Source organism: Rhinolophus hipposideros (assembly GCF_964194185.1).
Source record: "Rhinolophus hipposideros genome assembly, chromosome: 9".
In the NCBI taxonomy this organism is placed as follows: Eukaryota; Metazoa; Chordata; class Mammalia; order Chiroptera; family Rhinolophidae; genus Rhinolophus; species Rhinolophus hipposideros.
Window position 1 is genome coordinate 88,875,859 of NC_138055.1, and position 27,951 is coordinate 88,903,809.

Here is a 27,951-nt window from a genome sequence, read left to right on the forward strand (position 1 = left end):
CTATTTCTGTACTTATCTTCTCATGGACCAGTAAGAAACAGTTCAGGGAGCAGCCTGAATTTGCTAACCACACTGTGAGTGCATTTGCCTTAAGACACAGCACCCACACACAGAGAGTCAAGCCTGAGAAAGTAAATGCTGGAGAGCAGGATTCTCGTGTGTCCACCGTCGACAGGAAAGAAGGGGTGTGGGCGAGATCTCACCTCTGTTTTCTAATCTCCTCCTCTCCAGATTCGGGGGGCGGTACTGCATATAGAGAATAGGATGCAGGCAGAAAGGACCTGGGGTAACTCTTGGCAGGCCTTGGGAACCTCAGGGTAAGATCCAGAGGGAATGAGGCAGGAAGAGAGAAGGGACACCTCTTCACTTGCTCTGGAATTCACTTTGCTTGGACGGACCTCCCTTTCCCTCTTCTGACTCCACACTATCTTCACTCCTGTGTGGGGAGGTTCAGGAGAGTGAGGCTCTGATGAGAGGTGCTTCTGGTGGGGAACCCCTCTGCAACAGAAGGAATCCTGGCATTTCCTGGGAATTCATTTCAAAGACCTCCACACACTTTTATGGATTCCACGGTCTGGAAGAAGGGGAGGAAAGAAGTCGTGGATGGCCTTGGCTCACTCTCTACTCCTTTTTCCCACCCCCGCCCCATCCCCAGAAACCCGGACAAGGGCATCCAGTTCCTAATCTCACGTGGCTTCATCCCCGACACCCCCATTGGAGTGGCCCATTTCCTGCTCCAGCGTAAGGGCCTCAGCCGGCAGATGATTGGCGAGTTCCTGGGCAACAGCAAGAAGCAGTTCAACCGCGACGTGCTGGAGTGAGTACTCCACCCTCCAGGCTCCCCTCCTCCTCTAAGCCCCCCTCCTTCTCCCTCCATCACAACTCACCTGCCCAGGATCTCCTAGGAGTCCTAGGAGCTGGGATAGGAGCGGGACCTGGGAAGTCTTGGCCATTTCCCAGAAAGCCTCACTCCAGCCCTAGCCGCTTCCTAATTGGCCCCAGGAACCAGAAACCCCATGGCCTTTAGCTAATCACCTCATCCTGACCAGCCTCTGTTTCCCAGGGAAGGTCATTTATTTATTGAGTTCCCTGGTACAGGAATAGTCAAGGGAGACAAAAAGGCCTCCCTCTCTTCGGCTCTCAGCGGAGCGTGTCAGTGCTGGGGCCATCTCCTCTTGGTGAACAGGTCCCTCAGCCCACCCTCTCCCTGCCACCTTCCCGGCCCCCAAAACGCCCACAAGCGTCAGTCTGCCTCTTTGCCCGGCCCCCGGGCTCTTTTTCATATTGGTGGTGGCAAACATGAGGCAGAAAAAAGGTGTTAGACTGAGGGATTTTAAAGCAAGAAAATACTATGATTCCACCAAGATAGGATGACCACCAACATCACAACAGTCGAAGACAATTGTTTTAAAGTCTAATAGATGGGGGGTGGGGTGAGAGGGCTGCCTTTGCTGCGGCTCAGCTTTGACAGTGTGGACAGGCGAGAATCTTCACACTCACTCCCCATCTGGAGCCGCAGGGCAGGGGTGGCGTCACTCGTCACTCAAGTCACTCACTCGTCACTCACTCACTCGGGGTGAGGAACAGGGCCTTGGAGCTACCCCTCCCTGGCAAAGAGGGAGTTAGGCCCCAGGAGGTCTGCCCCAGGCCCCGCCACTCCCCTGATGTGCCTTCTCTCCTCGTCTTGGCCCCCCCCCCCAGGCTCAGTCCTTCTTGAAGGTCTCCACTCTGCAGGGAACCACCCCCACTTCTCTCCCCTCTGTCTCTTTGGATCTGGTCAGCAGAAGTGTTTCCCCAGAGGTCCTGGGAGAACCTCTCCTTTTTGTCCTTGCTTTTGGAGCAGCAAGGACCTGCTACGGAGGGGCAGAGGGCTCCTGATCAAGAGTATGGACGCGTGGGAGTCACCCTGCCTGACTGGCAAGGTTGTCGATGTCCCTGGAGTGGGAGCTCAGAGACCTGGCTTCATTGAAGGAGCGGTCTTGGTGTCTTTGCCTGCATTTCCATGACTATAGAGTGGAGATATTAGATTATGAGGGCTGGACCAGTTGCCCTCCGGAATCCCTGTTACATTCCTAACCAAGTACAATCGAAAGAGTAGGGTCCTACCTGGTTCGGAACCCAAGTTTATCTTAATATTCCAGGGAGCAAGTTATAAGCCTGGTTTCTCTCCTTGCCAGCTATACAATGCCTGGGCAAATTGCTTAAATTCCCTCTCAGCTTGTTTTGTTCTCTGTAATGAAGGATTAGTGCTATTTAAACAGAGTTGTTTTAGGAATTAAATTAGACCTTTCACAATGTTTGATACATTGTAAGAAATCACTAAATTCATTTCCCCTTTTCCAAAAAAAAAAAAAGAGTAGGGGTTTGGAGCATCTGAGGGAACTTGAAACCCCCAGATGGCCCTTGGTTGGCAGAACCCAGTTCCTGCCTCTGCCTCTTGGTGGCTTTGGACAATGTGCTGTCCCTCCCAGAACTGGTGGTTGGGACGCTCTAAACAGATAAATGTGCAGTATTTCCCTTTCACCCTCCTTTCTTCTCCCTCTGCCTCTGGCTCCCCTTTCCCTTTCCCACCACCCCTGCTGTGCAGGGTGCCCTGAGGAATGGGTAGAAAGAGGAGAAAGATCAAGTTTTCCAGGCTCCTTCCTTTCCGTTTTTCCTTCGTCTGGTTCCCTTCTCTGGCTTTTTCATTGGCTTTGTCCCCCTTCTGTTCTTAGGAGGGTGAGTGGAAATGCTGTGCCCTGTGGCTTCATTCTTTCAGACTGCTCCACACCCCCTGGGTGACCCTGCTTTGTTTCTGTGCTCTGGGGACAGGGGTGACTGTCTGCTCTGTTCTCTTCTGCCTCCCCAGTCCCTGTGCCACCTGGCCCTGGAATCCTAACCTGCCAGGCCCACAGTGGCTGGAAGTGCTGGGAACACACGGTCTTTCTCCAGCCCAGGTCGTGCTGAGCTACACAATGAAAACTAATTGCCATCCTCCCTGGGAGACTGATGTGTGGGCTGGAGGCTCAGACCAGCCACAGCCTGTGCTGAAAAGGGAGCGAGGTTGGGGAAATGGCTAGCGCCTGAGGCAGGGGCAGGCCTGGCATGAGGCAGCCAGGTGGGAGAGGAGAAATGGCTGGACCTGAGAGAAAGGGCCCACCTCTGAGCCTGGCTCTGCTCCTAACATGCTGTGTAGCTTTTGCGAGTCACTTCTCTAGGCCTTGGTTTCCTCATCTGTAAAGCAAGAGGGTTGGGCTGTGTGATCTCCGACGTCCTTCCAGCTCCTGTGAATCTGTCACCTTTCCCATTCCTGAGGGATTTGTAGCTCACTGGCATCGTGCAGAATCATTTGCCCTAAATGTGGAGGCCATGCTTCGTCATCCTGCCAGATCATCCCCTCAGGCTCCAGGGCAGTGCTGAGGCTCCTGAGCTCATGCGGGAACAAGGTGACCATTTATCATTCATTCAGTAAACACTGACTGCCTACCATGTGTTTGGAATGGGCTGCACTGGCCATCCTGTGTGTGTCTGTGGAATGTGGGGGACGAATAGGCATGGCTTGTGGTCTCAGGGAACTTACAGACCCAGCTGTCAACTGGGGGAAAACGATGGGGAAGCATGGAAAGGGAGGCAAGGAGCCGAGGAAGCCCCCGCGGGCATTGTGGCTTTGGGGCCGAGTACAGAGCTGAGCCCTGATGCCGCCGCAGTGAAAGCCTTGGTCCCTCGTGCTTTATTCTGTCGCCGCACAGGTCCTGGGCTCCGAGGTCCTGGCACATTCGGCCTCTGCACATGACAGGTCCACAGAAAGGAGCCTTCCTTCCCCAAGCCCTCAGTTTGCTGACCTCCTGGTTTGTCTCTGCAAAGTGCCCGGAGAACAAAGATGGAGAAGCGGGAAGAGGCAGGCACTAGCAGGGGAGCCAGATGCTGGGAGCTTGACGTGGCCCTGTCACTCAAGCCAACCGTCCTGGAACCTTTCAGGATCCTCTGCCTCTTCCTTACTCCCACCAGAGAAAGTACACAATAGCTAAGTCCCCCGGGGCCATTTTGCCCTGGAAGGCTTCACTGGGGTGCTACATGGCTCCCCCGCCCCCGCCTGTCACATTCAGCAAGTCGCATCCATTCTGTACAAAGCTGTGTGCTGAATAAAAGGACATAATTCACCCATCCCCTCGGAGACTGAGACAACGCAAGCCGCAGTGCTCTCCAAGAAGAAGCCAGACAGGAAGGGGGGAGGCTGAAAGCCTCTGGAAGGGGAAAGGGTGGGACCCCTGCACCCCCAGCTCTTGTGCCATGGGGGACAGGAAGAGGGGCCCAGCAGAATCCGCCTCAGGGCTGAGCTACGAGCATCACAGATGCGGTGACATTTGCCTCCAGCATCAGCTCCTCGGTCCCTTAGAAGCTGACCTCTCCATCCATTTGTGTCCTACTTCCGTAGAAGACGCATCCCAAGAAGGAATGTGTTCAACCAGGATTTATTCAAATAATAATAGAAGGCATTCTGAGCTCAAAGGGCCATGTCCATTTGTGTTTACCTGGAAAGAGTGTTTGTTTGTTTAAAGAGAAACCAGCCTCAGTTTCCTCATTTGTCAAATGGGGATAATAGTACCTACCTCATATGAATTAAAATTTTGAAATATATATAAAGTGCTTAACTCAGCACCTGATGAACCGGAAGTTCTTTAAAACTGTTAGCTATTTCTATTATTATCTTCCCTCCTTGAAAGCACAAGGCATTAGATACACCACCACCCCTCCCTGCCCACAACACAGGGAAACCTCAGACTCTTCAGGTCAGGTTTGAGATTGAGTCTCCTCCCCAGAAAACAAGAACTTCTGGGCTTCTGGGGAAAGAAGGGAGCTGTTCGGGGGCTGGCTGTGCTCTCAGGAAGTCTTCTCGGTGCTGAGGAGAGAAGGGCAGTGGCCAGCCTGGCCCAGGAGCTGGACACAGCTAGGATTAGGGTCCTTGGGCGCTGGAAGCTTCTCCCTCTCGATTTTCGCATGGCTGGGAAATTTGGCTCTGCTCTATTTCCTTTCTGAAATGTTCGCTTCAGCAGGTGTGAAAGCCAGTGGATGGGGAACTGTTCCATGCTGGCTGTGAGCGGTCTCTTTCCTGGCCTGAGTGATCTTTTCCAGTATGGATTTCTACATGGAGTGCATTGGTATTTGTCATTTCCACAGAAATGCACGAAGGGCAGCTTTTGGTTTGAGCTGCCAGGAGAAAGTTTCCTAGGTGTTCCTTCTCTCTGTGTCTACTCCGTTCTTTGGTAGGTATGAGAGTTTGGCATTTTAGTCAGCTTTTGTTACTTCATTTCCGTAGAAATGTGTTGGCCAGAGTGTAGCAGATTTGTTCTTAGAGGACATTCAGAAATGCAGGCAGATTTTCAAGCTCAACAGGCTGGAAGGCTCTGGCCTTTCATCACTAGGTGGAAATTATTTGCGAATATCCTGCCCGTTGGGCCATGTGTAACCCCAGAACAGTTACCTTACTCTTGGGGAATTCCACAGGAAGAAGAGAGCTGGCTTTGGGGTCTGGAGGGAGGTGGGAAGAGGCCCAGGGCAGAAGGAATAGGGACTTGTGGTTGTTTCCACTGACCTGAAAACTTGACACTGCCTCTACCCAGCGGAATGGAAGGAGAGGGTCTCTTCTGAAATGATGTCTTGGGGTTTTATGGCCTAGACCTCTTACCTCTCCAGTGCTCTTCCCCCATCCCCAACCACCCGCCCCACCAACACACACACACACACGCGCACACACACACACAGCTAAATGCTAGAAACAAGAGTCAAACCCAAGGGCGTCTGACACCAAAGGCCTGACTCCTCCTCATTCCACCCACTGCTGGCATAAAGCAGTGGTTCTCTAAATGTGGTCCACAGAACAGCAGCAGCACCTGGAAACTTGCTGGCAATATCAATTCTCAGACTCCAACCCAGACCCACTAAATCAGAAACTCCGGGGGCAGCACTTTGTGTGTTCATAAACCTGCCAGGAGAGCCTGATACCTGCTCACGTTTGAGACCCATTGGCAAGTAGGGGTGCTGCGAGGTCCAGCAAAAGGCAAGCCGTCTCAGGCACCCACGTGACTTCTAATGTGTGTGGGGAGTTTACACTTAGTTCTCTCGGTTTTTTCACCCTCACAATATGACTGGCAGGCATCCCTTCTGAGGCCCTCTCTAACGAGATTTTCTTTCTCCTCGTCATCGCCAGGAACTGCCAGCCCCTACTGCGTCAGCTTCCTTCTGCTCTAGTCTCTTAGCCATATTGCACTTTTCCAGAAAGCCTTGACCTTTGTTGGGCACGTTATGAGTTCCAACTAACAAAAATAACTCTGGCGGATGGGGATATTTTTAATTGAATTGTATGAGCCAAGAACTGCAGAAATAAAACCAGGGTTTCTACACTCCGCAGCAGTGGGCAGTTTCATTCCCCCCCCCCCCCCCCCCCGCATCCTGAAACCTGGGCTCAGACTCTGCGCGGAGTACAAGCCCCACGTCTGCTGTGTCCCACCTCTTCCGACCTTGGCCTGCAGCTTCTCGATCTCCACTGTCCCTTCTGGCCAATTAGAAATCCCTGCAGCTATCATTACCTAGTTTCAGCTCTGCTAGACACTGTCTTGCTATCAAAAAAAAAAAAAAAGAAAGAAAGAAAGAAAGAAAAGTTGAGATGACGAAATTCATTTTGATCACAGATCATTTTGATCTCCCTGTGGCACAAACTGATTCCAAGTACAGATCGGTGCTAAGCTATTTTATGCAACATTGTAGCTGTTTATACAGATGCAGGGGACGCCTGTGAGATGTGTTCCCCGCCCTAGTGCCCTAGTGCGGTACTTGCTGCAGCCCCTGCAGACACCCACAGAAAAGCGGGAAGCCTGAGCAGAAGCCACACCACACCGCTGAGGACTCACTCGCCCATCAGCGGCACCCGCTGAGGCAGGTCCAGACATGCTGGGCTGGCGGCTGTCTAATCAGCCCCAGTTTGCCCAGATCTCCTCACTGCTCACTTGCATATGCCGATGAAGGAAGAGGAGGCATGTGCACTCCATCCTGCCTGCTCGTGGTCTGGAATCCCCAGGGCTGTTTCCCCAGCAGCTTGTCCAGGTCTCGGGGTCAGTGCCAGATGATCCTGCAGCACAGGCAGGCAGGCCCAGCGTCCGGGGCTGCCGGGCAGAGAGCTTCCAAAGGCGCGGGCCCCTGGGCTCCTTCCCCCGCTGACCACATTGCTTAAGGTTTCATTCATTCACTCAGCTGGTCTCTCACTCATTCATGCATCCTACAGATGTTTATTGAATTCATATATACACCAGGGATGCAGAGATTAGAAGAACTGCCTCTTCTGAGGGAGCACATAGCCTCACGGGAAGACAGACCCGTAAACGTTAGGACATGGGAGACAACCGCTGTGGTACATAGAACGCATGCCCAGGGTTCAGTGGAGGGCGAGGAAGACTCCTGGAGACACTGGTAACTCAGCAGAGACCTACAAGGTTGGGGTTGGGGGGCAAGAAGAAAGGACAGCATATACAAAGGTGTGGAGGTGTGTTAGGGAGCCTGCAGGCGGGGAAGCAGTGTGCCGAAGGCGCAGGAGACCTGGGAGGCTCATAGGGCCTGGCTCGCTTTGCCAAGGCATTCGAGTTCCTACAAGGGATGTGGGAAGCTCTGGAAAGAATATAAGCAGAGGAGTGAGGGACAGGACCAAATGGGTGGGTGTCCTAGAAGGATTGTCCTAGAGGATGATTTGGAGGCAGGGAGGCTGGATAGGAGGCTACTGCAGTCACATCGTAGAGAAATGAGGCGCTAAATCTCAGCAGTGGCCCCAGGGAGGGTAGAGTCCATGGAGCCCAGAGGCGAGGAGAAGCCTCAGCGCCTGGTGGCCCTGCGGGGAGGAGAACGGGGCCAGATCACAGTGCACAGCCTCCTGAGCTGCTGAGAATTCAGAACACTCAGTCTTTGCATGGGAATATGTTTGTGTTTCAGGCCCAGTACAGTAATTTGTGCAAATTATACTAAATAAACATGCATATATTTTCAGTTTTGTGGGGGAAGAGATGCTGGGCTTGGGGACATTTAATCTGAAGAATTCCTCAAACCAGACAGTGTCAGGTATTTACTGAGGACAAGTTAAAATATTAAATACCAGGTAAAACATAAACTATATGCAACCTGGCTTCTCTGCCAGAGATGCGAGCACAACCTGTGTTCATGTGAATGTTGCCCAGGACCCACATTCAGACTGGAGCGCCCAGATGAATTCAGCAGGCAGAACCCAGAAGGGCTGGCTGAGTTCCAATCGAACAATAGTTTACATGAGCGCTCCACACTCAGCCACACCATCAGCTCAACCAAAAAGAAAATTAACTAGTTAGTGACGTATACTAAATTAATAAGGGTGAACTCATCGTAAGAGATACTCGCAAGAGTTGTCAGCATGCAGTCAGACTTTAGAGCCATTGGAATGGCTGAGGCCACCTAGAGAAAAGAGGGAGAAGGGGGCCTCGTGGCCAGCCCTACGTTAGAGGTCAAGTAGAGGAGGAAGAAGAGAAGGAGGCCCATGATGGCGGAGGGGCACCTGCAGAGAAGAAAGAGTAACCTAGGGGAAGATGGTGCGGTGGAAGCAAGAGGAGTGTTTTAAGAAGCGAGTGATTAACCGTGTCGATGCTGCCAGGAGGCCGGTGGGATGAGGACAGGAGCTGGTGCCCTTGGACTTGGCAACGTGGTGGCCAGTGGTGACCTTGACAAGACAAGTGTTAATGGCACGCTGGGAGTAGATACTTGGCTGGAGCGGGTGGAAAAGTGAATGGGATTGAGAAAGCAGAGACAGCCTGCTAGGAATGCCTTCTAGAAGTTTGGCTATAAAGACGAACAGAGAAAAGAGGTAGTTACTAGAAAGCAAAGAAGGGTCAAAGCAGGGTTTTAGTTTGAAAAATAGAAATGACAAGAATTTAGGTGCTAATGAGAATAATTGAGTAGAGAGGGAAAAATCGATATCATATGAAAGGACATCTCACACTCAGTGTGTCCAAAACTGAAATCTTTCCTCTCCTCCAGCATCCGTGTCCACTCCATATCGTCCCATCTTAATAAACGAGCACCAGGCCCCCAGGTGCCCAGGTCAGAGCTCGGAGACTCGCTTCCCACGTCCCCTCCATCACCTAGTCTCATCGTTCCTCCCCCCGAGTTGTATCCAGATTGTCTGTTCGGCGTGTGTCCACGGCTGCCGCCTTAGCCCGGGCCCATCCGCTCTAACTTGGACCTCTGCAGGAGCATTCTAACTGGGCCCTTCTTCATTCTTGTGCCCTGCCCTCCTTTTTCCACTCGCTCTCTCCCCAACAGCCAGAGGCGCTTTCTTAAAACAAACTGGATCATATCAGTCCTCCGATGGAACCTTTCTGTTGTCTCCCACCGTGTTCAGGACAAAGTCACAGAGCTCTGACTGGTCTAGGCCCTGCCCACCTGCTTAGCCCCACAGCCCGCCATTCTCCATTCTCCCCCTTTACTCTCTGCATTGCAGCCTCATCGACCCTTTCTGGGTCCTTGAAAGTTCTTTCCTACCACAGGACCTTGGCATGTGCTCCCCCCTCCTCCACCGGGCCTGAAAGCTCTCCCCCACCCCAACTCTTCCCTTGGTCAGCCCCTACTCATCTTTCAAGCCTCAGCTCAAATGTCACATCCCCAAAGAGGCCTTTCTAAACACATCAATGTAAAATCTCCTTTGTCCTCTCATGGAACCCTGTCCTTTGCCTACATAGGACTCTTCACAATGAAAATGAAATAATTATTTTTAACCCTGTGTTTAATGTTTATCTCTCTCATCAGGACAAGGTCTGTGTTTTGTTGTTTACACTTGTACCAGGTCCTTAGCGTACGTCTTGCACACAGGACGCATTCGATTCATGTTTGTTGGAAAGAAAGAAGGGAGGGTGGCGGGAGGAAGGAAGGAAGGACAGGCAGGCAGGCCAGAAAGGGGGAGGCAGGAGGTCGGGTTTGGTCCCCTGCTGTGGGCTCAGTGTGCCCAGGCCAGCTTTGAAACTGCGGGTAGGCACACAGCCTCTTGCGGACTGCTGACAGCGAAACGGCCCCTCACACATGACTCTATGATTGTGTTCACTTGCCCCCCCCTTGGACCCTTACAAACTCCCATCAGGCATCGGGTAAGATGCTAACATGTCTCTCCCATCCCAGGGAGACACAAGTTAGCACCAGCCACAGGGAGGGGGAGATATGATTCCCCCAAGGGATGTGATGTATGCAGCCCCCCTGCAGGGGGAGCTCTCTTGTGAGCTTCAGTTTCCTCATCTGTAATTTAAAAATAACATGATAATGGTTAATATCACCCAGGATTGAGAAGATCAAGTCACTGCACACTTACTAAGGCAGTAAGAACAATATCAGGAAATGAGAGTACAGAAGGAGCTTCCCCACCGGTGTTAGAGCCCCCCACACACAGTGAAGTGGAGAGGGCCCAGAGTGGGGAAGAGGCCTCATGAGTAGGAAGCCGAAAACCTGCTCTTCCTAGTTGTGGGAACATGGAGGGAGCCCTTTGTGGTCTCAGTTTTGCCTTCTGTAAAATGGGGAGATTATACACCAGAAAATACCACCCAAAAACGTGATGTTTTTTCCACCTTCAAGATAATCAAAAAGGAGAGATGATTGTTGGTTGTCCTGAGTGGAGGCCTCTGGATGGATTTGGAAAACTGTCGGCAATCTGCTCCCCACAAAGATTCCAGGGTAGCAAAGAAGGATTTGCTTTTAAGTGCTTTAAATTTTAAGTGCTGCTAGATACTACAAAGTAAGAGAAGCAACGGGCAAGGGTGAGAGGAGAGGAGAGATAGAAGAGGTCAAGGTGTAGACCTAAGTTTATACTTAAAGGGTAGGAAAAAATTGTGCTGTGGGGAGGCAGCAATGATTGTAGGTGATTCCAGGATGACAGAGACCCCTGAGGTGAGGTCCCACCAGAGCAGGCTTCTTAGAGAACACAGCCTCGGCCCCGCCACCTGCCCCAGCAGGCACAGGCCCCACCAGGAAGGCACATGATGGTTCTCTGGGAGGCGTGGGGGAAGGCAGTCATCGTGAGCTGTGCTTTGAAGCCAGCCAGGAATCATGCTTGGTCTCTTGCCATCTGAGAAGCCATCTAAGAGCCTTTAGAGACTGGCTGCGGGCCTTCTCTGCTTCAGGGCCCTTGTCAAAGACTGTCGAGGTCAGGGAAGTCCTGAGGGGTCACCTGGCCCACCCCAACTCTACAGAGAGGAAGAGATTTGTCTCCTAGGGGTACTAGTGCCTTGCCACCATTCAGCACCGTTTCTTCCGTTCCATCTGGGGGTTCTGCAGAAAACAGTGAGATTTTATTCCTGTAGGATCTGAGAACCCCAGGATGTCAGCTGCCCCATCACACACTGTTGCCCCAAGGTGGCAGTTGCAGGGAGGAAGCCATGAAATTGTGGGTGAGGGGGTGAGAGACTGCACTTGTCTGTACCTCCATCCGTCCCTGCCTCACCACCTCCACCACAAAAGCAGCCCTTGGGAGCTGACGGAGACACATGTGTCCCCATAAGCTGCTGCCCGGGTGGCTCATGAGTTGCTGGAGTCACATTTAAAAAGCCTGCACGTGGGCTGATACCCTCCTACCCTTGTGCTCAGCTCCGCCATTGGTTTTCAAGTTTCTAGCATCACCTCGAGAGCTTGTGAAGAATGCCGATTTCCGGGCCTCGCCTCCGGGTATTCTAGTCGGGAGATCTGGGGTGGGCTTGGGGGTCCACATTTTAACAAGCTTTCTTGCACCTCTTCTGCGGGGTCCACACAGATGTGAGACGTAGACTTTCCTGCCCCACGACCCAGGTGTCCTCCCCTGAAGCCCTCCCCAATCCCGTGGTCGGGACTGACTTATCCAGCTCTCCCCAGCCTGTGGGCCGGCATTTCCACCTGGCTGCATCTCTCGTCCCAGTCCTCGACTCTCAGGCTCTGGGCTCATTACTGGAGCTTTTATCCGCAGCCCGAGTGAGCGAGTGAGCGGGCTGCATGTCACCTGAGTGAAAGGCTGGAAACTAGGCCATTGTGCTTGGCCGAGCAGCTCCCCCCTCGCCCAGCTGCTGCCCCGCCTCCTCCTGTCGTCTCCCCACAGTGCCCGGGCCTCCGGGCTCCCACCCCCCTCATTGTGGACCGAGGCCTAGTCTAGAGCACTGGGGCAGAGGGTACATGCACAGAGGCTCTGGGAGGGACACCGGTGAGGGGCGCAGGGTGCCAGGACCTCCGGGCCCTGCAGGAAGAGGGTGGGGGCCAGGAGGGAGTAGTTAGACCATAGGGGCAACTCCCTGGGGGGCAGCTGGACGCCAGACCAGAGGACCCAGGAGCCACTCTGGGGTCCACCAGGGAGGCAGGCCTCTTGGTCAGGGTTGGCCAGACTGGGGTCCATTGCCCTCCCCGTTGGCCTTGCAGGAGTTAGGGTGGGAGACCCTGGGGTGAGAGGCTGCAATGTGTCTCCATGCCCAGGCCCACGCTTTCTAGTCTTTGCGGGTGTCCTCCCTCATTGCCTCTCACCTTCGTCTTCATATTCTCCTCCTCCTCCTTGTTTCTCTCCTCACCCTCGCCCCGCCCCACTTTTGTCGATCTCTCTCTCTCTTCTTGTCTTTGCCTTCTTACCTCTCTTTCCCTCTTTTTGTCTCTCCTTGTCTTCTCTGTCTCATGTGACTCTCTGTGTCCTCTGTCTCTCACTGTCTGTGTGTCTCTGTGCCCTCCCCCACTCCAATCTCCCCGGCTCCAGAATGACGGTACTGGTTTACTCCTCCAGACGGACAGTGTCCCTGTGTGGCTCAGTCGTGCTGGATACATAACTCCGGGGACAGGGACATGCAGGTGTGGGCCCCGAGATGCTGCTCTCAGAGCTCAGGATCCACTGGGGAGGGGATCAGGGAGAAGGTGACAGGAACTGCCAAAACATCAGGCTGGACCTGAGAGCCCTACAACCCAGCTGTCCGTCTCAAATGCTCAGACCCTGACATTGCCAGTTCTCATGCTTGGGCTACATTCTTGCTGCCCCCTTCAGGCCAGGCCACTCACCCACTCACTGTCTTATCCTGAGAGAAGGCTGGGTGTGACCGAGCCCAGGACAGGCTCCCAGCCTGATGATGCTCACCCTCCCTGCCTTGGAGAGTAGGGGAAGCAGAGCCCCTTCCAGGAAAGGGACTCCTTCCCTCTCCAGGAGTTCTCAGTGATGCTCTCTGCCCCTTGGTCTCCCTAAAAGGAGTGGGGGAGGCAGAAGACCAGGCCCAAGACCACCACCATGTGGGCGTCTCCCCTTGCTTTCTCCTAAAAATTGCCAACAGAGCCAGGGTTGAGTTGAGATCTCTGCACAGGAGCTGGCAGGATGGCAGAAGTGGGGCCTGCTCAGGGCTCATCCCTCTGCTCAGGCAGCCACTCAGCAAATGTTTCCTAAGTCCCTTGGTGTGCTGGGCCCTGAGCCACAGGTTGGGCTGTGCCTTCCGTGCGCTGGCAGTGAACAGGCCAGTGCTGCCTAGGGGCCATCATGCTGTGGCAGTCTCCAGGAGCTGTAGGAGTGGAGAGGGGGCTGCTCCACCCCATGTGGCAGTGAGGGGCTGGGTCTGAAATGACCAGGAGAGAGGTGACTGGAATAGAGCATGGGTGCAGAAAGGAAGGAATCAGCCCTGACAGCCTTGTTGGCACATGTGAGCTTCTGCAGTTCTCAGGGAGAATTAGGTCTGCGGCTTTGCTGGGCCTACATTTCTGCTTTACTGCTCACAATCCTGGGGAACAGTCATCCCAACGTAGGGTAAGACAGGATGAGGTGGGGGCTGGAAGGGTCCTGGCCCCAGACCCGGTGGAAGGGTGGGCCCCCAGGAGCAGACCAAGCCAGATGAGTGGGGCTGCCCAGTGCGGGTGATTGGTATGTGCCCCCCACTTTCTCCCCTCACACACTGAAAGGGGACGTTCAGAGGCAAACTCTCGAGGGTTAGAGGTGGCATTTCAGGGGCAGAAGAGCCCTCGGAGAGCAGGACTCTGACCTTCCTTCTCAGAAAAGGAAAATGAGGCTCCAAGCACAAGTGAGCCAGTCACAAGTGATTCAGTGGTTGGCCCAGGCCTAGAATCTGGCCGTGTTTTTCACACTGTCCCCTCCCATGTTAAGCCGATTTGTCATTTCCTCTCCATGGCCACAGCTTCCCCTGAGAGCTGGGAATCCTTGGCTGCGAATGAAGGACCTGGGAATCTACAGCAGAACTGGGAGGGTTGTGCGGGAGGCCATCCTAGACACCAAAATTTGACCAGGAAAGGGAAGCTAGGGAAACATGCAGGCTCCTAACAGGTCTCTGAAAGGACAGAAGAGTAAGTTGTATTTATGCACATCTTAAACCTTTGTTTGACTCTGAGAGGCTTTGAGGCTGGAAGAAAGAATTGGGCTTTGGAAGTTCAGCCTCCTCCCAGCTCTGTGGCCTTGGGAAACCAGCCAGCATCTCTGGACCTGGGTTCTTACGGAGACATCAGCCGTCTGCCTCACAGCCTTTGTGTTAGAGGAGAGGTGTGAGAAATGGTCTCCTAGGTTGTTAAAGGGAGACCCCTGGGGGGTGAGTAAAGCCTGGGGTGGGGGGAGGTAGTCCCCTCCTAGTTGGTCCCAAGGACTAAAAGTTCCGACCCCAGCCCAGCAGGGTGGGCCTTCACCCAGCGTGGGCTGCCCCTTGCTCTCAGCCCCAGTGAATTGGGAGAAGCTTAGGGGCCGGCCTCTCCTGACCCTCCTCCGCCACCCTCAGCTGCGTGGTGGACGAGATGGATTTCTCCAGCATGGAGCTCGATGAGGCCCTGCGCAAGTTCCAGGCACACATCCGCGTACAGGGGGAAGCCCAGAAGGTGGAGCGACTCATAGAGGCCTTCAGGTAGGACGCCCTTCTGACCCCTTCCTTCAAACACCCCTCCAAACACATATGTAGGGCATGGGGGAGGCAGAGCTGCTGTTGGGCCTGGGGAACAGAGATGCTGGAGGCTTTGTCGGGCTGGGATAAGCCCTCCTGGGGAGGCGGGAGGGTGGGCTGGGCTGCATAGAAAGGAGGAAAGGAAAGAAAAGGGACAGGACCCCTGGAGCTCTCCAGGCTGGAGCAGCACTGGGCCCTCAGGTGGTCTGCATGCATCTCACCCCACCAACGAGTAGAGTTTTATGGAGCATGTGTGCAAGGCTGGAGCATGGGTATGTGACACCTGCCCTGTCCCCTCAGTGAGGAAGAGGACCAGGCGCGGGCAGATCAGGGTGCGAGGGGAACCTCCCTGGACCCACAGCCTGCAGAGAGCAGGGACACCTCCCCCCACTCCCCCATTGCGGGAACTGGCAGGGTGGGAGGGGCCTCAGCCTCGGCTCTGTGTGCCCACAGCCAGCGCTACTGCATGTGCAACCCCGAGGTGGTGCAGCAGTTCCACAACCCCGACACCATCTTCATCCTGGCCTTCGCCATCATCCTCCTCAACACTGACATGTACAGCCCCAATATTAAGCCTGACCGGAAGATGATGCTGGAGGACTTCATCCGAAACCTGCGAGGTGAGGAGGCGGGGGCAGGTGGGCACGGCCCGGTCTGTTCAGTGTGACTTCTGTGAGTCTGAGCCCGATCGTAGATTGTCAGCCCAGCAGCCAAGGGCACTGGTCATGCATAGCAGCCTGGGAAAGGTGCTTGCACGCCAGGCATCTGGGGAGTTTCCAGGAGCCACCGCCACGGCCCTGCACCAAGCGGCAAGGGCCCTTCGGCAATGCCCTCACTCTCCGTGGAACGTCCTCCACTGGTTGACCACTAGGCCCCTGGCACCAAAGCTGCTGCCTGCGTGGTACCAGCCCTTCCCGCTCCACAACTCATGAGAGCTTGTAGGTCTTGTGTCCATGTAAGTCAGCCTTGCATTTAACTTGTGGCATCCTTGTCTAACTAATACAGGGCACCACCTGGCAGGGATCAAAGAAAACTATCAGGCTGTGATGTGCGCTCAATTTTTTTTCTTTTTTAGCACTTTAAAAATGAAAGTTAGGCATGAACATAATTTAATACAGTCAAATAATTCTACAAGGCTTACTACAAAAATATTAGTCCCTGCTCTTCTCACCACTTTCCTCCCTTAGAGGCAACCACTTCAACTTTTTTTCTCTTTCTTGAGTTTCCTCTATATCACTAAATAACATGCTTCTTCTTTTTCCTATTCCTTTTTTTTACTGGTACAAAAATCCATACTGTATCTATACATACGGTGTATAAATCTGAGAGCTTGATGAATGTTTATATTCGTATGCGCCTGTGTAATCACACCCATATAGATGGACATATAGACCATGTCCATCACCTCAGGACATTCACTCGTGTTCTGTGCCATTCAATACCCCTGCCCAGCAGTTACAACTCTTCCGGGCTTCCATCACATTGCTTAGTCGTGCCCATCTTGAGTTTCTTTCATACACGGCTACTTGTTCCTTTAAAAAATTTTAAGTATTATCTCTATTAATTTCTGTCTTAGTGTGTTCGGGCTGCTATAACAAAATACCACAGCCTGGGTAGCTTCTAAAATAATAGACACATGTTTCTCACAATTTTGGAGGCTGCAAGTCCAAGATCAAGGCGGATTTGGAGTCTGGTGAGAGCCCACTTCTTGGTTCTAGCTAACACCTTCTTGCTGTGCCCTCACATGGTGGAAAGGGTGAGGGAACTCGGTGGGGTCTCTTTCATAAATGCACTAATCCCGTTCATGAGAACTCCACCTTTATGACTTAAGCATCTTCTACAAGTCCTACTTCCTAATACCTTTGAGCATTAGGATTTCAACATATGAATTTGGCAGGGACACAGACATTCACACCATAGCAATTCCCCGTATGGAATATAAGGGTTTAACGCTCATCCATCTTCCCCAACCCATCCCCACTAAAACTGTGTTGCAGCCCCATTCTCTCAGTCTAGCACCGTTTCTGTGACCTCAGTGTTTATGTTATAAGACTAGGTAAACACAATCCAAAGCTGAGTCTTAAAGTATAGAATGATGACAGATCTTTTCTATTTCTATTTTCCTTGGAATGAATACTTGTGTTCTTTGTCCATCTGCTTAGCTCTATGTACCCGCCATTAATTCATCTGCAAACTCTCCACTCTGTGTCAAGTTCCTCCCAACACATCGAGCCCCAGGAGGTATTCTGTGAGTTCCTCTTCTTGGAGCTGTTTCTAGTTCTGCTCTGATATGGACAGACACACAGCTGTCATCCTGGTATCTCCCTCCACCAGCATCCGGGGCGCTCCTCCACCTTGCTCCTGTTACATTCCTGTTTCTTAGATTTCATAGCTTCCTCTTTAAGAGAGAAACTGTAGACTTCCTTTTCCCAGAGAAAAGGTACACCTTGTGTGTCTAAATGTGTCTTTTTCTATCATCACTCTTGATTGGGAGTTTGGCTGGAAACAGAATTCTAGATTGGAGACATTCAACTCAGAACTGTGAAGGCATTGTCTTTTAGCTGACAATGCTCAAGAATGCTCTGTCATTCCAGTTCCCGACCTTTTGCTATTATTTTTTTCTTGCTCTCTCTGAAAATTTATAGATTCTTCTCTTGTCCTTTGTGTTCTGAATTTTTGTGATGATGTGTCTTGCTGTGGTTCTTTTCTCATCTATTGTGCTTGGCCCTAGGTAGGTCCTTCAGTCTAAAAACACAAGGGAAGTTTTCTAAATATTGTATTTGTTCATTTTTCCTCTCCATTTTCTCTGTACTCTCTTTCTGAAACTCCTATTATTCAGATGTTAGATCTCCTAGTTTGATCCTCTAATTTTTATTGTTTAATATCTGCCATCTTTGTCTTCTTGTTGACTTTCTTGAAGATATCCCTCAGCTTTATCATTCAAGTCTCCTACTAAGTTTTTCGTTTCTGTTGTCATACTTTTCATTTTCAGTAATCCTTTTTTTGTTCTCTAAAAGTTCTTCTTTTATAGCATTTTAGTCTCGTTTTGTAGATGCAATATCTTCTTATACATCTCTGAAGATATTAATGTGTTTTCATTTGTTTGTTTTAGTTTCTTCTGCTTGCCTCTATTTCTTCTGGTTTCTTTTTTCTGTTTTTCCATAGTTCTTTCTCTTTTATGTTATAGACTTTTCATATGTAGTTGCTCAAACTTGGTTGTTCATTCACATTTCAGAGTGAGCCACTAAACAGTTGATTAAAAACTCTGAGTATGGATAGGACTTCTTGACAGGTAAGCTTTCTCAAAGAGTTTAGTTGAGCTGTTTCATTGAGGAACCCCTACTACAATATCTTTAGATATTTTCCCCAGAAGAGAAATGTCCAATCTGTTGCCCAGAGGATATAAGTCTGGCTGCCAACATTCTGAGATCTTTGTGGGTAAGCAGGATTAAGAGGGGTCTCTTAATATGTAGACATAGCTCCATCTCTCAATTTTCAGCCCAGACTCCCACCTTTGGCTGGGCTTGGGGGGTCCCAGCCCAGAATTCCTGGTTCATCCCTTCCAGAGGATTAACCCTCAATGTTCTACTAGAATGGAAGAAGAGATAGAGAGATTTAAATGCTTTCTAGACTGTTTTTCAACCTATTTTCTTGTTTCTAGCCCACCCTCACCTCCACTTTACGTGATTCCCATTCCAGAGCCCTTTGGTGTTTCTGTGGTGGATTGAGTGGCTTCAACCTCTCTGTTGGTTTCACTGTATACTTTCTCAGCTTTGTTAATCATACACTCATTCATCCACTTTCCAGGCCCAATGGTGCCATTGCCTCTTCCCCTGTTCTCTTTGTCTTTGTGGGTGTAGCTTCTTTGAAAAACTCCTTTTTACCAGGATATTCAGAAAGAGCAGGCATGCAACCTGCCATCTTTACCTGGGAGCCTCTGAATATTCAGTCTTGATCCCTGCTTTATTTTGCCCCCAGCCTGATTTCTTTAAGGCCCCCAGGGCTGCTGCATCACTCATTTCCCCACCTTTAAGAACCAAGTATAGATGTGGAAGAAACAGGGTTGCTTATAAAAGGTGAATGTCCTCTCAGTCGTTAGGAAAACTCCTTTGAGGACATTTGCCAAAGTTGTTTTATTTTCCATTTTTCCCCTCTTATCAAAGCTTGTAGTCATTAAAAAAAGATTTAGAAAAAGTAGAAAATTTTAATGACCTCTGTTACTGCTTCCAAAGAAATTTGTTTTCGTGTTGGTATATTTCCTGATAGTAATTTTTGTTACCAGAGTTTTTTCCTTACTATGAAGTAGGAGATGGGTAGAGGGTCTCCTTACCTGCATTGCCACAGAGGACAGCCCGGCTCCTCTTCACTCCACATCTAACACCCCCATGCTCCCAGTGAGGGGAGACTCTTGTCAGCCATTCAACAACCAATCACTGAGCACCATGCTCCCTACTGGAAGGGCTAAGAAGGGGCAGACCCGAAAGAGAACAAGATAGAATATTGGACTTCAAGATGCTCTCATGGTGGGGTGGGGGATGGCAGGTCAGACCACTAAATGGAGGGCTAGAGAACTGAAGAAGTACAGGCATGCAGCAGGAACGTGGAGGCTGTATTTGGAGATGAGGAAAAAGGCCTGGGAGGTGGGAGTGGAGGTTCTGGTCATGGGACAGCAGGAGATGAGGCTGAAATGTGTGATGGGGCCATATGATAGTGGGTCTTGTGTCTGGCTAAGGAGTTTGCCCGTAATTTAATGGATATGGAGAGCCAGCCATTGAAGGCTTTGGAACAGGGATAGGGCAAAATTGAGGCCACTCTTTTTGAGGCAAAATTGAGGCCACTGAGGACCATCAGTCTGAGAGGGGGCTTCCCCTTTCTGGCTCCAGGCCTCTAACACCTTCTTCCTCCACCTTCCTCACCTCCCTTCCCACACTCTAGGTGTGGATGATGGCGCTGACATCCCTAGGGAGCTGGTGGTAGGTATCTATGAAAGGATACAGCAGAAGGAGCTCAAGTCCAATGAGGACCACGTCACGTACGTCACCAAGGTGGAGAAGTCCATCGTCGGCATGAAGACAGTAAGTGCCCACTGCAGAACAGTACTCACTCTGTGGGTGTCACTTCCTCTCCTGTGGCTGCTAAGCACCCCCATATCCCATCTCCTTTCATTTCTCTTTTCCTGCTATCTCCCATTGTCCTCCTTGTCTTTCAAAAACATTTTTTCAGTACCTGTGCACTTAATAGTTACTGAGTTCCTACTTTGTGTCGGACACTGCACCCTCTTTTTCTCCCTTGCCTACTTGCCTCATTGCCTCTTGCTCCCAGCTCCAGCAGCAGGAGAGACTGAGGTGAGACGTCAGGAAAGACGGCCCAGTGCTCCAGGGTTGAAGCATCTGGCCAGATGGGGAGGCTTATTTCACGTGGGACGCATGCTGCCATTCCTGGAGAGTCCCCCTGAATAGAAGACAGGAAGTGGGTTAAAGTGGGCTCTAGACGGTGGTGTCTCAAACATTAGGGCACACTTAGTGTTGCCTGTGTCGCAGGCAGTGTGTTCAAGACTGCAGTGATTTTTCAAGGGATCGTTCTCTATAGTGTACTGCTCTACCGGTAGGCCGGCAGAGGCTCTTTATGAAGCTGTCTCCATTTCCTCCTCCCTGGGTTGCTGACACAGGGACAGCTTGGGGACCTCCTGAGGCTGTGCACTGGCTGGTCGGCCCAGCCTGCGCAGGGAAAACCTTTTTCTGCCCAGAGCTTGAATTGCTGAGGTTCCAGCCTCTGTCTGGTTTGCAGATACCAGCGGAGTAGATTGTTTTACACCCTGGAGCAGAGTTGAGGTGTTCCTGTGGTCCCCTCCCTCTTGCATACTTGTGTTTAGGTGTGTCATGGAGAAAGGTCAGGGTGACATCCTGCAGACCGTGCCTGGGATGTGGGTTGCCCTCAAGAAGGTCTTGGAGGGAAACAGATTGACAGTGACTGGACGTGAACTGTCTGAAAGTGCTTATCAACCATCTCCCATCCCTTTATCTCCTCATTTACTCCAGCATAATGAGCCCTCCTCCCCGAGCCTTGCTCCCTGAGAAGCATGATGAAGCGGCCAGAGCGCCAATGAAGAGAGAGGAGGTTTAGGGTCAAGTTCAGGCCCTGAGCCAGAGCCCCGGGCAGCTGCCTGCTCTTCCGGGAAATGGGTGCTGTGGGGCGAGGCGGCCGGCGTGAGCGCGGGGCACTTCCTGCTGACACATGCCTCTATCCAGGTGCTGTCAGTGCCCCATCGTCGCCTGGTCTGCTGCAGCCGGCTCTTTGAGGTGACGGACGTGAACAAGCTGCAGAAGCAGGCCGCACACCAGAGGGAGGTGTTCCTCTTCAACGACCTGCTGGTGGTGAGCGGGCTGGCCGGGGGGGGGGGGCACCTGCTGCCCTGCTCAGCCTTAGCAGAGACCCCGACAAGGGACGGGAGGGCCCTCCCAGATTTCACACCAAATGCTGTGTACTTAGTGGGTGATTTACCGTTTTCATGGGACTTTCACATCATGGGGCGTGAGGCAGCTCAGGCGGGGAGGGTCATTCTTACTTAGTAAGTCATGAAACTGAGGCACAGAGAGGGTAAGTGATCGGTCCATGGCTCCACAGTCGTGGTGGAAATGAACTACCGTGCTTCCCCGAAAACAAGACCTAGCCGGACAATCAGCTCTAAAGTATTTCTTAGAGCAAAAATTAATATAAGACCTGGTCTTATTTTACTATAAGACCGGGTCAATATAATATCATGTCATATCATAACATAATATAACATAATAATATAATATAATAATATTTTATTTATATATATATATATATATATATATATATATATATATATATATATATACACACACATATATAATACCGGGTCTTATATTAATTTTTGCTCCAAAAGATGCATTAGAGCTGATGGTCCGGCGAGGTCTTACTTTCGGGGAAACAGGGAAACCCCAGATCGTCCTCCCATGTCATGGGAACACGGGGCAGGGAGGGCACAGGGATGCACTCAACATCCCGCAGCTGGGGATGGGGCTCCGTGGGCCTGAGCAGAGCAGGCGCTGTCCCCTGGCCTGGGAGGATACTGGGGGTCGGGGGGGAGGGGTGCGTGTGCGTGCATGCATGTAGCACACCTGTGTGGTACTCACTCTTTGCTCTTGAAAACAGGTATCCATTCCACACATGTTTAATGAGTATCCACTGTGTGCCAGGCAATGTTCTAAGTCCTGGGAAACAGTGGTGAACAGGATCTGGTTTCTGTCCTTCCTTTGTACCCCACACCTTCTCTATCCATGAGTCATATTGGCACTATCTCTAAAATTATCCCAAATCTATCGAGCCCGCACTGAGGGCCATCTTCCGCAGAGCCGGGAGTGATCCTTCTAGAGTGCGAATCAGGCCTGCCTGCCAGGCTTCAGACCCTACCCTGGCTTCCCGTGCAGGAGAAGGAAGGCCCGCCCCCTCCTAGGGGCCTGCAGGACCTCCGACCTCAGCCCCTGGCTCCTCTCCGTGTTGCTCTGGCACCTTGCCCCAGAGCTGCTCCTTCCAGCTCAGGCCTTTGCTCTTGCTGCTCCTTCTGCTTAAACACTCCTCCCCCCACCCCCACTTTTGCCCCACTGCCTCCCCCTCTTCATCCAGGCCTCAATTCAAACACCCTCCCTGTCCACCTAGGAAGGAAGGCTGCCCAGTCGCTGTCTAATCCTTACCCTATTTCATTTTCTTCAAAACACTTCTCAGTTTCTGAAATTACCTTATTTGTTTATTTATCAATTTCTTCACTTTTTTTCCCTCATTTTGTTTCATTGACTCTGGTGGTCTTCCTCCACTGTAGCACAAGCACCCTGAGGGCAGGGCTCTCTCTGTCTCCCATTCTCCTGTACCCTCAGAGTCCAGCTCATAGAAGGTGCTGAAGAAATATTTGTGTATTGAGCAACTGGCTGATGGAGCTTTCATTGTAGTAGGGGAGGGAGATTTAAAAAAAAAAGAATTAACAAGATAAACAAGATAATATACTGAGAGGAAGACGCTATGAAGACAATAAAACAGGGTGATAGGATAGAGAGTGACTGGAGTTACGGTGGACGTTTTTGTTTACTTTGTTTTTGTTTGTTTTTAAATAGAATGGTCAAGGAAGGAATCTCTCAGAAGGTAGCATCTGAGTTACGATCTAAGTAATGAGAGTAATCCCGCCATGAAAAAAGCTGCAGGGAGAGTTGCAGAAAGGGAAAAGCATGTGCAAAGGGCCTGCGGTGGACTGAGCCTACCTTGTTCAATCTACAGAAAGGAGGGACGCGTGGCTTGAGCATAAGCCATAGTAAGGCAGGGACCAGATCAGGGGAGTCAGGAAGTGTGGATTGGCTTCTTCTAAGTGCTGTGGGAGTTGCCATTGGAGGGTTTTATGCAGTGGGGAAAAAAATGATACAGTGGGTGTTTATATGTGTGTGTGGCATGTGTCATAAGTGTGTAAGTGTGCATGTATCTGCGTGTGTGTTTGCTGTGTGCGTGATTATCTCTGGGAGTTCACACATCCAGGTGTGCACATGCACGTGAATACCCATCAGTGCGTCTCTATCTCCCTCTTGGACAGATTCTCAAACTTTGCCCGAAGAAGAAGAGCTCCTCCACATACACCTTCTGCAAGTCGGTTGGCCTGCTGGGCATGCAGTTCCACCTCTTTGAGAATGAATGTAAGCCTCAGTGGGCCCCAGAGACATGGCAGGGGGTGGTCAGAAGGAAGCCGAGGATTGTAGGAAGGTAGAGGGGGCAAGCACGCTGGGCGGGCTCCAGCCTCATGCCTCACCCGCTGCTTCTCATGGCCCGTGGGCCTGGGGCCTGGTTTCCAGATTACTCTCATGGCATCACCCTGGTGACCCCGCTGTCGGGCTCCGAGAAGAAGCAGGTGTTGCATTTCTGTGCCCTGGGCTCGGACGAGATGCAGAAGTTTGTGGAAGACCTGAAGGAGTCCATTGCCGAAGTGACCGAGCTGGAGCAGATCCGGATAGAGTGTAAGGACACGGGGCTTCCCAGGGTCGTGAGGTGGTGGGCAGGGATGGGCCAGCTGCCCGCCAGTGGCTGGCAGACAGACATGACTGTGACTCCTTCCCCCACTTTGGGGTGAGTGTGAGGTGAGCCAAGGACCCTCCTGCCATCCAAACCATCACGGCCCCATGGGGGTGCCCTGCTCTTCATGTTTCTTCACAATTTATTTCATATCTTTCATCTCTTTAATCTTGAATCGTCCCCTCCCCGCCACACACACTTTATTTTTCATAATGTCTTTTTGAAGAGCCCGGACTGATTTTCTGACTATCCCTTATCTTAGAGTTGGCTTTCTGTTCCTCTGAGCAATGCCTTCATGCTGGATTGTTCCAATTCAGGCATTTTGATACGTCTAGTGGTTACTGGTTGCTTTTTGGTTTAAGAAAAGAGCAGTGGTGACCTGCAGCCTAGGCCCATTTGCAAGCTCCTACTGTTTAAGCAGTGCAATGGCTTCAGATAGCCTTTAAGACAAACAAATAAGGATGGATTCAGAAAGTAAAACAAAAAATAAAAATCAACTTCAGGTCTTCCCCATCTGGCCACTTAGTGGAAAAGGAGTTCCCAATTCACATAAATCCATTAGTCAACAGGAAAGGCAGTGGGAGTTTCTGAGCAAGGGTCCAGCGTGACTGAGTGGTGCTTTTTAATCAACGTCTTGGGTCACCTACTATGTACCAGGCAGTTTGTTTATATTCCACTGATCCTAACAGTGGTGCTGCAAAGTAGGTCCATTCATCCCCATTTGACAGATAAGACTCAGAGAAGTTACGGGGTGTGTCCAAAGTCATGCAGCTCAGAAGGAGAGGAGCTGGAATTTGCATGTAAGTCTGATATCCAGGTTCATGGCCTTTCTGCTCTGGATAGTGGATAGTGAGAGAAGAGGTTTTGTTGATAGTTTCCTAAGAAAACAACTAAGTCAGGTTAAAACAAATACCCACCAGAACAGAGTATAAAGCAGGTAACTGTTTGGGTGGAGGAGTGTGTAAATTCCCTTTCTGTACTCTGTTGGCCTACCTGAGTTCAGCAGTATAACAAACAGAGTCTTTGCAAGGGCTGGGCTGGATACTTAGAGATGCCACCTCAGCTGTTGACTTGGAACATTCTCAAGGGGACACCCGGAAATGGCTTCACTTCTCTCATTGTCAAAATGTCACAGATGGCTCCACACAGCCCTGGGGAGCCAGAGTGGGCCAATGGGCACCAGCATTGCTGGAAGAGGCACCTTTTCCCCCATCAGCCAGGGAACAGCACATCATATCTCTCCCCAAAGTACAAAGGGGTCGATCTTGCCATAATCTGTATGTGCAAGGGTTTATGTCCTCTCCTTCTGTTTAGAGGGCAGGAGAGCTGGGAGAGAGGCTCACATCTGGCTCTTATTCTTCAGATGGAGAGGTACCGTATTTCCCTGAAAATAAGACCTAGCTGGACCGTCAGCTCTAATAAGTCTTTTGGAGTAAACCTTCATATAAGACCTGGTCTTATTTTGGGGGAAACACGGTAATTCTTGCCACAGAGGTGAATAGTAGTGTCCTCATTTTACAAATAAGGAAACAGTCTAACAGAGCCTAAGGAAGTTGTCCACGTTCACAGTGACAAAACAAGTTCTGCTCCCAGGCTCGTTGGCCTCCCTGCCTATCACTACGATACTGATTCCTCCAAAGCCAAGAGAGCCCCTCTGCAGGGAGAGAGACGACTCTCAGTTCAGCAAAAAATACTTCGTATTGATCGATGGTGTGGTCCAGGCAAATCAGGACAAATTGTTTTGGTTTAGGGGTTTGCAGGCTGGTATCCCTGGATTGTAGACAAGCAGAGAGACAGAAAATGGGACCCAGGAGAGTTGCTTCAATAAAAGGAACTTGAATTATGTCTCCTGGAAGAGAGAAGCTGAAGGAGTGATTTAATAATGCCCGTCAAATCTCCAAGGATGGTAACTGGCAGTTCTCTAGTAGCACTGAGAGAAGAACAAGAAGGAACGGGTTTGCAGTCTAGTGAGAGAATTTCAAGTGGAGTCCCAAGACAGCTGCCCTGCCATGCAGGCTGTGCGGCACCAGCAGGCCCCCGGGCATTTGGGGTCTCCTCCTGGGGAGACCTCTAAAAACCCCAGGAAGCGCAGCGGGCTAGGGTGGCTCAGTCGTGGGGGAAGCATGGTGGGCAGGCTAGCTGTCTCCAGCCACTGCTAAGGTCTGCTGAGCCAAGTGCTTCTCGCGTATTGTCCTAAAAGCTACTATTTATTGAGCACTTGCCACAACCAGGCTTTGTTCTACGTGCCTTAATGTATTTCCTCATGTAATCCTTTTAATGACACTGAAGTGGTCGCTGCTGCCCCTCCAGTGAGACAGGGAGAAGTTAACTAACTTGCCTAAAGCTATGCAGCTAGGAAATATCAGAACCAGGATTCAAATCCACACAGCCTATCGTCTTCTTCTTAACCTCTTCTATTGCCTCTCTGACATTCAAGCAGGTACTGTCATCCCCACGGACAGATGAAGAAATGGAGACGCTAGAGGGCATTTAACTTGCCGTGAAGTGGGGTGCCAGACGCTGAGGCCCATGTTTTGTAGCATGTGTTAGGGATTTGTCCTCTTCCTACTCTCCTTGTCCCCTCATTTCTTCTTCCCCTCTGTGTGGTGGTTAGGGTTTCTCCCTGTTCATAAGCCTCTCCATTCCCTAGGGGAGCTGGAGAAACAGCAGGGAGCAAAGACGCTCTCCTTCAAGTCCGGAGGAGCCCCAGTGGACCCACAGTCGAAGCAGGGATCCCCTACAGGTGAGCCTGGGCTCTGCTTTGAGTTCCAGACCCCAGGCCTGAATGGCCAGTGCCCGGGCCACGTGGAAGTCACTCGCCGCCCCTGGGCTGGGGTTCCTAGGAGATTCTGGTGAGGGAAGTGCTCATTTCTATGGCCGTCTCTTCCTGCTGAGGGGCTCCAGGCTTAATCTCACAGGGCCTTAGGAGTGGGAGTGAGGAGGAATCGGAGAGACTGCACTCAGGCAGGGTCCACGTGAAACAGCCAGGCGGAGTCCTAATCACCTGGCCCAAGGCGGATGTCTCCTATCCTCCCACACCTGGGCTCTCAGAAGACTGCGGGCTCACTGGGGGTGACTGAACTCTTCACTCCCCATGAATGAATCCAGCTTCAGGCTTTGTACCCCCTTAGCCACTTTCTCTAGACTCGCTTGCTTCCTCCTACTGACAGCCGGCTACCTCCCTTCTCCTTGTTCTCCCCTTACCCCTCCCTGCAGGGAGCACAGGAGGACTCACCTCCACCTTCACTCCACCGGGCCCAAATGAAAAAGAATTTGAAGGAGAGGTGGCATGAGAATTAAATCCCATCCCAACAAAAGCCTAGCACTGTGCACTCATTCATTCACTCAGGCCTTTATTCTTACATTGAACATTGACCGAGTACCTGCTCTGTGCCCCCTGCTAAGCCCTGGAAAGCCAGGGTCCACAAAGACAGCTTTGAGCTGAGAAACTCCAGCGGGTTTCATGCTGGTCCACAAGCCTCAGTGGCGGCCAGGATGCCATGATGCTGTAACAGACAGCATCACAGGATGGGTCAGACCAACTGGGAGATGGGATTCATTTTCCAAGCACGACTTAGGGCTCTTTTAGCTGGGTGGAGATTCTCACTGTGACGTCATCTCCCGTGAATGGGTCTGACAAACCATCAGGCATTCCTAATTCTCCCTCCTGCCTGATTTTCAGCGGGTCCCTTCATTTCTATCAGGTCACAGCACGTGGGTCGCTGCTTGTTTTCGCAGCTGTTTAAACTCCAGAGCCGAGTCTCAGCTGTGACTGATTCCCTCACAGCCCACCACACAGCCTGCTCCCCAACCTGCCCCTTTTCAGCCGCAGCCCTTGGTCAGACCAGGATGTGTGTCTCTGAGGCCTGTCTATCAGGTGCCTCCATATGGGGTGCTTCTCGGTCCCAAACGTGGCACACCTCCCTCCTGTGCTACTGAAAGCAGAAGGATGAGCACAGCTTGGGAATTGGCACCCCCACATCCC

General features: G+C 51.4%; 1 protein-coding gene across 7 annotated transcripts in view; it reads left to right on the forward strand.

Annotated features, from left to right (window-relative positions):
* The window catches only part of IQSEC3 (IQ motif and Sec7 domain ArfGEF 3), a 100,953-nt gene that overhangs the window by 65,211 nt on the left and 7,791 nt on the right, over nt 1-27,951 (forward strand). For all 7 annotated transcript variants that reach the window (XR_013993964.1, XR_013993965.1, XM_081058793.1 and 4 more), the window contains 8 exons: nt 656-817; nt 14,736-14,858; nt 15,348-15,514; nt 19,830-19,969; nt 21,143-21,268; nt 23,494-23,593; nt 23,750-23,911; nt 26,617-26,709. Coding sequence is in view for 5 of the 7 variants with exons in the window: in XM_081058793.1 (XP_080914919.1) it covers nt 656-817; nt 14,736-14,858; nt 15,348-15,514; nt 19,830-19,969; nt 21,143-21,268; nt 23,494-23,593; nt 23,750-23,911; nt 26,617-26,709 (1,073 nt within the window). In the remaining 2 variants the exon portion in view is untranslated. The remainder of the gene's footprint in view (nt 1-655; nt 818-14,735; nt 14,859-15,347; nt 15,515-19,829; nt 19,970-21,142; nt 21,269-23,493; nt 23,594-23,749; nt 23,912-26,616; nt 26,710-27,951) is intronic.